The 12,239-nt window shown below is 43.5% G+C and overlaps 1 protein-coding gene across 1 annotated transcript in view; it reads right to left on the bottom strand.

Annotated features, from left to right (window-relative positions):
• Nucleotides 1-12,239, bottom strand: part of WDR63 (WD repeat domain 63) — a 79,070-nt gene that overhangs the window by 15,728 nt on the left and 51,103 nt on the right. Inside the window, exons 16-17 of the mRNA XM_015572113.1 lie at nt 5,198-5,328; nt 2,761-2,824 (exon numbers count right to left, since the gene is read on the bottom strand). Coding sequence (XP_015427599.1) covers nt 2,761-2,824; nt 5,198-5,328 — 195 coding nt within the window. The remainder of the gene's footprint in view (nt 1-2,760; nt 2,825-5,197; nt 5,329-12,239) is intronic.

Genomic DNA, 12,239 nt, shown 5'->3' with positions numbered 1-12,239 from the left:
TAGTCATTCATTTTCAGACAGTATTCAAGAACATTAACTTTTATTTTTTAAATAAAATAAACATTTTTATTGATTTCAGAGAGGAAGGGAGAGGGGGAGAGATAGAGAGAGAGAGAGAGAGAGAGAGAGAGAGAGAGAGATATGATGAGAATGAATGGCAGCTAATCTCCTCCACACCCCCTACTGGGGATGGAGCCTGCAACCCGGGCATGTGTCCTGACCTAGAATTGAACTGTGACCTCCTGATTGCTCAACCACTTGGCCACACCAGTCAGGCTCTTTTTAAATTTGTAGAGGGCAGCAAGATTGAGTCTGGCAATCCCAGTGTGAGACATATAAAACAAACGGGGACCAGGAGTTTACAGACCATGCAGGGCCTTGCAGGAAAGGTGTTCAGGTTATATTCTCAGTGTAACATGTTTTAATGAGTGCTTCAGGCCTAGAAGACAATCTGAGTGAAATTTCCAGAAGATTGTCTGTTGTGGGGAGAGCAGGTTGGCAGCAGGTAAAAGCAAAGAGGGAACGCCAGAGGGGGTTAGGTGGTAGTTCTAGTGAGAGTGGATGCTGACTTAGATGAAGGTCCAATGGAGAAGAGTAGATAATCAAGACATATTTGCAAGCTGAAACGGACAGGGCTTGGCGATGGCTTGGGTAGGAGGGGTGAGAGAGATGACGTGCTGCGAATAACAGCCAGGTTTCTGGTAAAGCATGGCTCCGTGGAGTTTCTATTTCTGGAAACTGGGAAGACCAGTGGAGGAGCAGGTTTGGGCTTAAAGATCAAGACTTCCCTGTGGCCTCTGTCCAGGCCCTGGGGCTTTCTGCCACTCCCGCGTGTTCACTGTGCCATTGCTTGGGTTCCCTTTCCCCCAGGCCGGTCCTCAGAGCTGGATGTATTCCCCTTCCTGCTGCCCACACCCACAAGCCCCAGGGAGGGCCATGGCAAGTCTGCCCATAAGTGAATCCAGCCCCTGTTCTCCTGCCAGAGTGATCTTCTCATTATGCAGTGACTCCAGGGCAAAGCCCAAAGCTCTTAGGAGGGCACTCGTGTCTCTTGGTCTAACTGTCCCCCCTGCGCCTCTTCTGCTGCGGTTGCCTTTCTATTGCTTTGGTTTGGCCTTGAGATGTCCCTGTTCCTCACTGTCCCCTGGTCTTTCTCCATCTAACAGAAAGCTCTTGGCTTTTAAATTTATTGTCACTGATTATTCTATAAATGGAATAAAGTTCATAAAAACTTTAACTAAACCAGCTCTGGGTGATGTGGCTCAGTGGGTTGGGCATCATCCCAGGCATCAGAAGGTTGCCGGTCGCTTCTGGGTCAGGGCACATGCCTGGGTTTCGGGCTCGATCCCTAGTAGGGGGTGTTCAAGAGGCAGCTGATGGATGTTTTTTCTCTCCCTTCCTCCCCCTTCCTTCTCTCTTAGAAAAACAATATATTTAAAAAACAATGAAACCTGCTTGTCATGGGCCTCCTCAGAAGCAGTTTAGGAAGCGGGAGGTGAGGCCTCCAGAAAATCCCCGAGGTCAGGAGGGACCAGTGTCCACGTGTGTGTTACCAAGTCATGGCATCAAGCTTGTGCCCCCGGGTGTGGTGGAGATGCTGCCATGTTACACGGTGCCTGGCATGCAGTATGTGCACAGTGAACATGGACAGATTATTGAATAAATAGAAACATGAATAAGCATAAAAGTAGTTGATTGTAATTCATTGTATACAATATATCATTTTTAATTCAACTTCAAATCACAGAATCAGGAATAAATGTATGCGCTTGGGTCACAAATTCTCTCTCAATGCCCCACTCCTATCAATAACACACATTTGGGTTTCCAGTCAGGGGACACTATATTAGAAAAGCAGGGATGCTGACAAAGCAGGCCTTCCTAGGTCTGAGGTAGCCGCTTGTCTGGGAAGCCAACTCAATCGATGGAAGTGAAAGGAGTGAAGATCGCGCCCCAGCTGCTGTTCCCTGGGGGCTGTGGCTCTGACCTCCAACCCTGTCAGTCACTCATGTGGCCATTTGTCCAAACACTCACGGGTTGGCCAGCTTCCCTTGGGCAAACCTAGCCCGGCTGCCCCACCTCACTGCTGTGCGGTGTGCCAGCCGTCCCAGGAGCTACCTTTTCCTGTGCTTACCGTTGTTCCATGGGTTGAACTGTGGTTCAAATATATTCTTATGCCTCGAAGATCACAAAGCTTTAAAGTAAAGTAGTTGTCATTGTAGGCAACCCCAAGGCTCTGACAAGAGCTTTGCTTGTTGAGGAGCCTGAATGTTGACTGATTCCTGCTCACACCTGGGTGTGACCCTCATACCTCTCTCTGCTCAGCTGCCCCAAATCCCCTACCCCAAAAGAGGGTCCTGCAGGTACTTCTCCCATATGTTCCCAAGGGCTTCAAGAGCATCAGACATTTAGCTTATAACCTCACACTGACTCAGATTCCTCACATAGATGAACTACCAGGTTGTTGAATGATTGAAACAGTGTGGTTATTTTTAAAAATTGTGCTCTCAAGTTTTGGTGTGAAAACAAATCACCTGGCGAATTTTATTAAAATTCACAGATTCAGGGGCAGGACCCAGGGTTCTGTGTTTCCAACACGCTCTCAGTTGAGGCCCTGCCTGGTCTGAGGCCCTCACTCTGAGTAACACATGTAGAGTCAGACCCTCAGGGGCCCTCCCTCCCATTAGCAAAGCCGGGGTTATCAGTACTTTGTTCAAAAAAGCACAACCTATTAATGATGGAACGCTCATCCGAACTTACTCATCAATCGGCCAGTTTCAGGGTCTCTTTCCATTTTCCAATCTGAGTATAACACTTCACCTTCCTAAAAATATCACAGATTCCTGGTGAGTACAATGGTCACTTAAGGGACAAACCCCTCCCTTATTCATGTGCTAAGACTGATTGTAACAAACACAGAGCAACAGGTGAACTTAATCAAGTGATAATTTGGTACAGTGGTGGGAAAAGGCTCAAATGATTACTTGAGTTTATCTCAAACAACAACAAAAAAATGAGTTTGATGAGTTTTTATCCACACACAGTAACGTGGAGAATACAGGCCATTATGGAGATCATCTATGTACACAAATCTCAACTGCTGGGTTTCCAAAGCGTTTGTTTTCAACAGGAAATTGTCCCCATGGACTGAAAGCTCCGGGGAGAGAGATGGAAAAGCCCTCAGTGATGGAGATTCTCAGCGTCCAACTTAGTGATTTATTCTCAGCATGCTGCACAGCAGTACTGAGCAAACATTTGCGGGATAAGAGTGAAAGAGGAAAAAAGAATTCATAACATGGTACTCATTACCATTTAAAGTTGAGCACCGGAAACAAAGTTCCACCCAATTGGCATAATAAGTGATATACACTCCAGTTCCACCTATGACCATTTTCGGGAGAGGGGAAGGCATAGAGAAGAGGCAGAAACGGCTGCACAGATGGGAAGGACAGAACCAGCGAGTGGCAGAGGTGGGAGCAGTTTAGAGGAAAAAAAATTCAGTCCCTCCAAATTTCGTCTTATAGATGCAATAACCGAGACTCAGAGAAATTTAATGACTTACTCAAATGCAGTTTCCTAATTTCAATCCTCCCCCAACACGGGAGATATTAATAAGAGAAAAACACAGAGAAGGTTGAATAAAAATAGAAGGTGAGAGGATTCAGAGGAGAAGATGGAATGGGATGTGTAGGCGAGGGAGGGGAGATGGGAAAACACTTGATTTATGCAAAGTGAAGAATAAGCCGACTGGGGCCAGGGCCCACTCATTTACTCATCTGCCCTTTATTCATCCGTGTTAATTCATTTAAGAGGCCTGTGTTTGGTGCTGGAAACGCAGTCAGAGGACAGGTGCTCCCTCCATTCACGGTCACAGTCTAAAGCAGGGGTGGGCAAACTTTTTGACTCGAGGGCCACAATGGGTTCTTAAACTGGACCGGAGGGCCGGGACAAAAGCATGGATGGAGTGTTTGTGTGAACTACTGTAAATTCAAAGTAAACATCATTACATAAAGGGGTACGGTCTTTTTTTTTTTAGTTTTATTCATTTCAAACGGGCCGGATCCGGCCCGCGGGCCGTAGTTTGCCCACAGCTGGTCTAAGGGCACAGACAGACTGTACATGTCTGGCCCACGGCCTGTGGCACGCCCCCTCATAGTTACCATTCACTGAGCACCCAGTGTTTGCCAGAAATGCTAGGAGCTTTATTTTTGTGACGGCAGCCCTCACCAAATCCCGGGTGAGGGATATCAGAGTTACTGATATCTCCCGGGTCTCATAGCTGCTACATGCAGCACTGAAATTAAACCAAGTCAAAGCAGAATAGTTTGAATCAGGTCAATACATTTGTGTCGAGTGCCCATTACATCAGCGGCCACAGAGTTGGAAACCTTCACGTCTTTCTCCGCCCCATTACCTTGTTCTGTTAATTCCATTCCTTCAACCTCCGTGTTGATACTCTTGGCACCTTGGTCAAGCCCTCTCTGTCTCTGGATTGGCCCCTCCTGAAGTTCCCCCCAGTCTGATCTCTCTGCCTCCAGGGCACTACTCCTTCCTACTTCAGCCCTGCACCAGCCAGCCCAGGTCCCAGAGCAGGATTAGCCCTGCCAAGGGTTGGAGAAGGTCATTCCACTGGAATGTCAGCGACCTCATGAGGGCAGGGGATTTTGTCTATTTTATTCACTGCTCTCTCTCCTGGGCCAAGAACAGTGCCGGGCATATAGTAAATGCTCAATAATATCTATTGAATGATGAATGAAGTTAATTCCAAACCAAGGGCTAGGTAGGCAGGAGTCTAGTGTACAAGAAGAATGAATGAAAAGCCAGCATATGGGAGATTGGTGCAGATGGGGATGGAGGGACAGGAAGGAGGCAAATCATACAGAATCTTAGAGGCTGCAGGGTGAGGTGTTCAGATTTTATTCATGTTTCACTGAGTCATCACTGAAGAGTTTAAGCAAATGGTGTTATGTTTTAATCTCTCTTTTTAAAAATTTCAGTTATTGATTTGAGAGAGAGAGAGAATCTATGAGGTTAACAATGGAGGTTAACAATTTTAAGTGCAAATAAGCATTTTAAAATATAAAAGGTATAACTTATTGTAAGCTTTCATAAAGCAAACATGAACAATAGGGGTTATCACCACATATTTCAATGTAATTAGAAATATTCATTTTAAAAACAGATAATTCCAACTCACCTCTGTTCCCACGAAGAACTTTGTGCAGAAGTCCTCTATCGGCCTGAGGAGATTGGCCAACCCACTTTCCAGGTTCTGGTACGGGTTCATTTCTTCAGTCTTTACGACTATGTTCGGAACTAACACTTTCTCTTTCAGAGGAGTATGGAGAGAAGCAGCACATATTTAGAATGAATGATCTTTAAAAATATACTTAGTTTATATGTTCTGTCTATTGCCTTACACATCTGCCCCCTAACCCCCAAGGTGGGATGAGTGAAAATCCCAGCATTTTGAGACCTCTAGCTTAGCAGTGGAATGTTTTTTTTTTCTTTTTTCAAAAACAAAGCTTATGTAAGACCCCTGTATGTAAAACTGGCGGAAGCTGCATTGCTCTCTGAAGCATTATCCGGGTGGTAATGGGGAGACCCTCCTGCCTACTTTGCAGGGGCTCTGAAAGGGTTCATGGCACATTTGAAAACCATTTTGCCTAGCCAGTTTGGCTCAGTGGATAGAGCGTCGGCCTGCAGACTGAAGGAAGGGTCCTGGTTTGATTCTGGTAAAGGGCACATTCCCAGGTTGCGGGCTTGACCCCCAGTTGGGGGTGTGCAGGAGGCAGCCGATCAATGATTCTCTCTCATCATTGATGTTTCTATCTCTCCCTTCCTCTCTGAAATAAATATATATAAACCACTTCTATATATTTCCACCATTGCAAAATTATTTATAGTAAAAATTGGACACAACATATCCCCTGGGTTATATCACCCTTGATGTGCTCAATAAGCTTTTCTGGGTTATATCACCCTTGATGTGCTCAATAAGCTTTTCTAATGAGAAACTCCTGTCATTTCTATTCAGTTGGCATCAAACGGAAGTTTTTCAAACAATCCAAGATTAGTTTTTTAAGTGTGAAAATTCTTTTAACTTCTAAAAAATAAATCTATCTAGAATGTATTACTTGTTTGTCATAAGCACAGCATATATGACATTGTTTGTTTTCTGATTAGCCTGGATTTATTATTTATGAACATCAATGACTGCACTGTATTATGGCTACAACTATACATGCAAACAGTAACAGCAGAGCTAATCTGGGGGCTGAAATTCAAATGTCATCTGAAACTTCTTTCTTTTTAAAAGTATCTGATGTCATTTTGTTTTAAAAAAAATACATTTTTATGATCTAAAATTAATAAATGTTACTTAGTGAAGCTTTGGAAAACAGAGAAAAGCATGAGGAAAATTACAAAATGTATCCATTTTCATACCTACCAGAAATAACCACTATTAAAATACTCATGTATTTTTTTCTGGTTTCTTTTGTGTGTGTGTGTGTATGTGTGTATTTTAAATTGGGTATATTAAGTACTGTATCCTACTTGTCTATTCTCTTATAGATATATCTTGGGCACTTTTCCAGGTCACTTATTAGTTTTTAAGAAATGTGATTTTTTAAATTTGAGGGAAAGGTGGTAGAGAAAATATGCTCACAAAACCCTCCTCCCCACATCTCCTCAATATAACTCTTGGGTTATATCACCCATGGGAAAACAAAAAACGAACATAAAAACCAACCAACAAACACATAAATGAAAACTAAAATAGGAGAAGAAAACACCAGCTATACTAAAACTATATATTGCATTTCAAAAAATCTTTAGCATAATTATGGACAAAAGTAAAAAATAATTATCATGACTTAGGTAACCAACACTTCCATTGTTTGGGATCTACATGTTTTGAGGGTCCCCTTTTTCCATTAGCTAAGACATTAAAAACAAGTATCCAAGTTAAGCCAATCGTGGATCCAGATCTTTAAATAGCTGTGTTTCAAAGTGTCAGTCAACATTCAGAAATAGCTAGGCACATTCAAACACATTGATCTTACCTCAAGGCACTCATAATACATTTAGCAAGAGCAAACTGGCTCTTGCTAAAAATTAAAGTCATTAAAATATTTATTTCAGGTTCTTCACTCTCATTTCAACGTCTGTTTTTCTCTTTTTTTAAAAAAAATATTTTATTGATTTTTTACAGAAAGGAAGGGAGAGAGAGAGAGAGAGTTAGAAACATCGATGAGAGAGAAACATCTATCAGCTGCCTCCTGCACATCTCCCACTGGGGATGTGCCCACAACACATCCTGACTGGAATCGAACCTGGGACCTTTCAGTCCACAGGCCGACGCTCTATCCACTGAGCCAAACCGGTTTCGGCTGTTTTTCTCTTTTTAAATAATATACATAAGTACATTAGTAGGATCACACTTATATGTGGAATCTAAAAAACAATATAAAGGAACAAACAAAACAGAAACGGACTCACAGACACAGGGAACAGACTGATGGTTGCCAGAGGGGAAGGGGGTTGAGAGCACTGGGTGAACAACATAAAGGGATTGAGAAGTACGGACTGGTAGTTGCAAAATAGTCATGGGGATGTGAAGTGCAGCATAGAGAATATAATCAATGTTATTGGAATAACTATGGTGCCACTTGGGTTCAGGAAATGTCACAGAAAACACTTTGTAAAGTATGATTGTCTAACCACTATGTTATGCTGTACACTTGAAACCAATACAAAATAATATTGAATGCAAACTGTAATTGAAAAAAATATATATATAAAGAATGTAAGCCGTGCTTAAAGTAAAACAGACTGTAACGGGGTTAGAGACCAAACCTAATAAAGCTGGCATACAAATGGAGGTGGGGGAGTCTCTGTTTGTAGAGTAGAGCACCTATATCATTTGTAAATAAGCACGTGTTCACTGGGAGTACGTGCTCAAAATAGTTTCCTGAGGGGGTTGAAGATGGAAAATTTGGAGCCTTCGGATCTCACAAGGGAACACAAGAGACTGGTGCAGGGGGCACTACTGGTAATGCCAGGGAAGAGGCATGTGTGAGATGCATTGCGAAGGACAACTTAATCATCCTGAGTGACAGGGTGGACATGGGGGGCCTGAGGAAAGGGTCTGTGGGGGATGCAAATCTGTTCTGGGCAGAATGACTTTGAGGGAAAGGTTGGGTTCAAGCCCAGGAGAAGGAGGGAGAGGAGGGGGAGGCTTCTTAGCAGAGGTCAGAGTGTAGACCACGTCCCCAAAGGAGAGTGCGATGAGAAAGCACACAGCTGACGTTAGATTTCGAGGAACATTCAGTGACGGGGCAGCAGGGTAAAAGGAAGCAGGAAAGAAGAGAGAGGAGAGAAACTGAGGAAATATCAGAAAAGCCAAGGAAAGGGGCTTAGCCGGTCGTGTTTAATGTGGTAGAGGCAAAGAGGAGGGGGTCAAAGAAAAAGGTTATCATCAACTTTGTTTACTCAAACTTGACTGAAATAAATGACTGAAATAAATTCAACGCCATCCTTATGGCTCATGGATTTCCCATCACCGAGGAGAGTAAAATCAATAGCTGCTAACGATTATCGAAGGCTTACCACATGCCAGGCACGAAACTGTGTGCCCATGAACCATTTCATTCAATCCTCACCACTCAGGGCGGGTAAACATTAATCCTCCTTCGGGAACGAGTCAGGGAGGCTCAGAGAGGTTGAGTAACTTGGCCACGATCTCAGACTCGGTGGTGAATGTTTATTGTGGGTTCATGACCTGCTTGCTGTTCTGAGAGCTTCACATGTCTAAACCCATTTTATCTCCATAGCACCGTGCGTGGTGCTTACCTTTATCATTTACTCGCCACCCCCCTATTTTCTCCTCTTTCCTTTCAAACTAGATAAAAAAGAAAAAAAAAAAAGGCACAGGATGGTAGAGTAATTTGACCTGGTGAAAGAATAAATTGTGGCTTTGGGATTTAAATCCAAACCACCGACTCCAGAAGCCACACCCTTAACCATTGCACCACATTACTTAGAGGAATACGACACAGGCTCTGAAGGTAATCCCCAAAGAGGAGTTCCGAAGCTGTCACAGCAAAGGTTTCCTCATTGGAATAAATATCGGACTTCTTAAAACCACTACTGCTCAGAAGGGCACTGTTAGGACCTAAAATGGCAGGTAAAGCGTGAGTGGCCTATGGCCACGAGGTGGCAACGGAGGACCAGGCACTGCTGCTGGGGCAGCGAGGCCTTGAGAAGAGCCGGGACTTGTGATTCACAGTGGAAGAACCACAATAGGGTCAGTAAGCAAAACGTGATGATGGAAAAGCATATGACTGTGTTTTAGCCAACAGATCCAAGCCAGGCCAGAGTAGGTGGGCAGCTGTTGGTGTGTCGGAAGGAGACCCAAAATACCATAGTTAGAGCTCCAATAAGTCCCGAAAGCGAGTCGACTACACAGGAAGCAGGTCATGGCCATAGTCACTGCCTTTTGAGATGAGAGGCATTCTGTTAGCAAGCTCCGTGGCGTTACCAGGTGAAATTTAATTCTGCCCAGGGCCTGTGGAGTTGTCTGTAACGTGGATTTCTAGACACGTATAAGGGGGCAAGGCCAACTAGAGTCTCAGCTGAGAATCTAAAACATGTCCATTCCCTTCATGAACTGATTTAGCTAAATATACCTTTCTCTAAGAACCCCCCTAAAAGGACTTTGTCTGGAAAGAGAGAGTCATTTGATGAGGAATATTCCTGTTTGACGACATTTGGGGCACCCTTCAAGGCTCTTCGTTTTAAACAGGCACGTCCTTAACTGGAGGCAGGTATGCACTTTAATGTATTTTAGTGTCTCTCCAACCAGAACGCAAACCCGTGAGAGGAGGGACTTGTCTTTTTCACAGCTACCTCCTCAGAGCCCGGCACTTTGCAAAACTTTAATGTTTTACATAAACACAGTTTATAGAGAGAGAGAGACATAACAGTGTAAACATTATTCTTTTAAACAGTAGAGGATCGCAATATTTTTATATAAGGCTTCTGATCACAGTTGGCATTCTGCATCTGTTCCATAAAGTTAGAAGTGCCGACACTAAAATGAAATATAATGTGCTTTCAGGGGGAAGCAAGGCCTCTGCCACCTGAAATGGTACTGTATTTAGGCAGTCCTCAGGAAGACAAACACTAGGAGTTTAATACTGGGAAAGAAATGAAGGCTCAACAGAAATGACACTCATGTTATAAAGACATTAAAGTTTAGATACATCTGTTTTTAAAAAGTCATATCTCATAGTGAATTTTTAAAAACACACTTTAGAGAAACTTCTGCTGTGGCCAAGATGGAGCAACTAGTACTGCACTTAAGCTGTCTCACCTAAAGCAACCCAAACAGGCCGAATATATGAAATTATAGTTTTTCAAAAATTGGACATTAGAGCACAAAGGGCATTCTTTAATCCCTGAGAGACAGAACAAAAGACCAGGGGTGGGGTGGTGATCCTGAGGGGGGAGTTGAGCAAAAAACTCATGGACATGGAGAACAGTGTGGTGATTGCTGGGGGAGGGGGTGGAGGGAGGCGACGGAGGGTAGAGTGGGGATAAATGGTGATGGACAGAGAATTGACTTGGGATGGTGAATGTACAATACAGTGTACAGATGATGTGTTGTGGAATTGGGCACCTGAAGCCTGTATAATTTTGTTAATCAGTGTCACCCTAATAAATTCAATAAAAAGGGGAAAGAACTAATCATATCAATAAGCACATTAAATCTAAATGTTCTAAATATCCCAAAGACAGAGATTTCCAGATTGGAGTTTTTAAAAGCAAGATCTATAAGAATGTATGTCAAATATAAGACACAAACAGGTAGGAAGTCAAAGGATAAAAAGAAAGATATACCTTGCTAACACTAACCAGAAGAAAGCTAGATGGCTATAGTAATATTAGACAAAGTAGACTTCAGAATAAAGGATATTACCAATACATCAAGAGGATGTAATAATCCTAAACATTTATATATCTAACAACGTGATGCTCAACACCTTTAATCATTAGGTAGATGCAAATGAGATATCACCACACACCTTCTAGAAAGGTTAGATTTAAAAGACTAACGATTCTGTGGAAAAACTGGAACCCTCATACACTGATAGTGGGGGTGTAAAATGGTACAACCACTTGGGAAAACACTTTGACAGTTTCTTAAAAAGTTAAGCATAAACCTGTCATATAATCAAATTATTCCACTCTTAGGTACTTATCAAGACAACTGAAAGCATTTGTCCAAACAAAGACTTGTGCATGAATGTTCACAGAAAATCTATTTGTAATAGTCTTAGGCTGAAAACAATCCAAAAGCCCATCAACAAGTGAATGGGTAAACATCTATGGTATATTTATTTAATGAACTACTAGTTTGGAATAAAAAAGAATGAACTATTTAAACACACAGTAATATGAATGAATCCCTAAATAATTAAGCTGATTTAAAAAAAAAAACAGACAAAAAATAAGTATATATTGTATGAGTTACATAAAATTATAGAAAATGCAAACTGATAGAGAGTGGTAGAAAGATCAGTGGTGGCCTGGGGGTGGAGGTGGAGAGATTATAAAGGAAATTCCTTTTGAGAGTGATGAATATGTTTGTTACCTTGATTATAATGATTACTAGAGGCCCGGTGCACAAAAATTTGTGCACTCGGGGGTGGGGTACGGAGGGTCCCTCAGCCCGGCCTGTGCCCTCTCGCAGTCTGGGACCCCACGATAACGACCCACCTGTTGTCTTGGGCCCGCTTCCAAGGGGAATGGGCCTAAACTGGCAGTCAGACATCCCTCTGGCAGGCTGGGAGCCCTCAGGGGTTGTCCACTTGCCAGCAGGGATCAGGCCAGGGCCAATTGGGGGGTTTGGGCACCGCACCCTATCACACTCAAGGCAGGTTCAATGGGGAGATTGCAGCGCCACCCCCTGTCACGCACAGAGCAGGGCTCATCAGGGGGTTGGGGAGCTCCCCCCTGTCACGCACAGAGTAGGGCCAATCAGGGGGTTGAGGAGCTCCCCACTGTCACTCACAGAGTAGGGCCAATAGGGTAGTTGGTGTACCGCCCCCGGTCACACACAGAGCAGGGTGGATCAGGGGTTTGGGGTGCTGCACCCTGTCACATGCAGGGCAGGGCTGATGGGGAGGTTATGGCTCTACCCCGTCACACACAGAGCAGGGCCATGGGGGGCA

The sequence above is a fragment of the Myotis davidii genome, unplaced genomic scaffold (genome assembly GCF_000327345.1).
Source record: "Myotis davidii unplaced genomic scaffold, ASM32734v1 scaffold162, whole genome shotgun sequence".
NCBI lineage: Eukaryota > Metazoa > Chordata > Mammalia > Chiroptera > Vespertilionidae > Myotis > Myotis davidii.
This window is presented reverse-complemented; position numbering and strand designations above follow the sequence as displayed.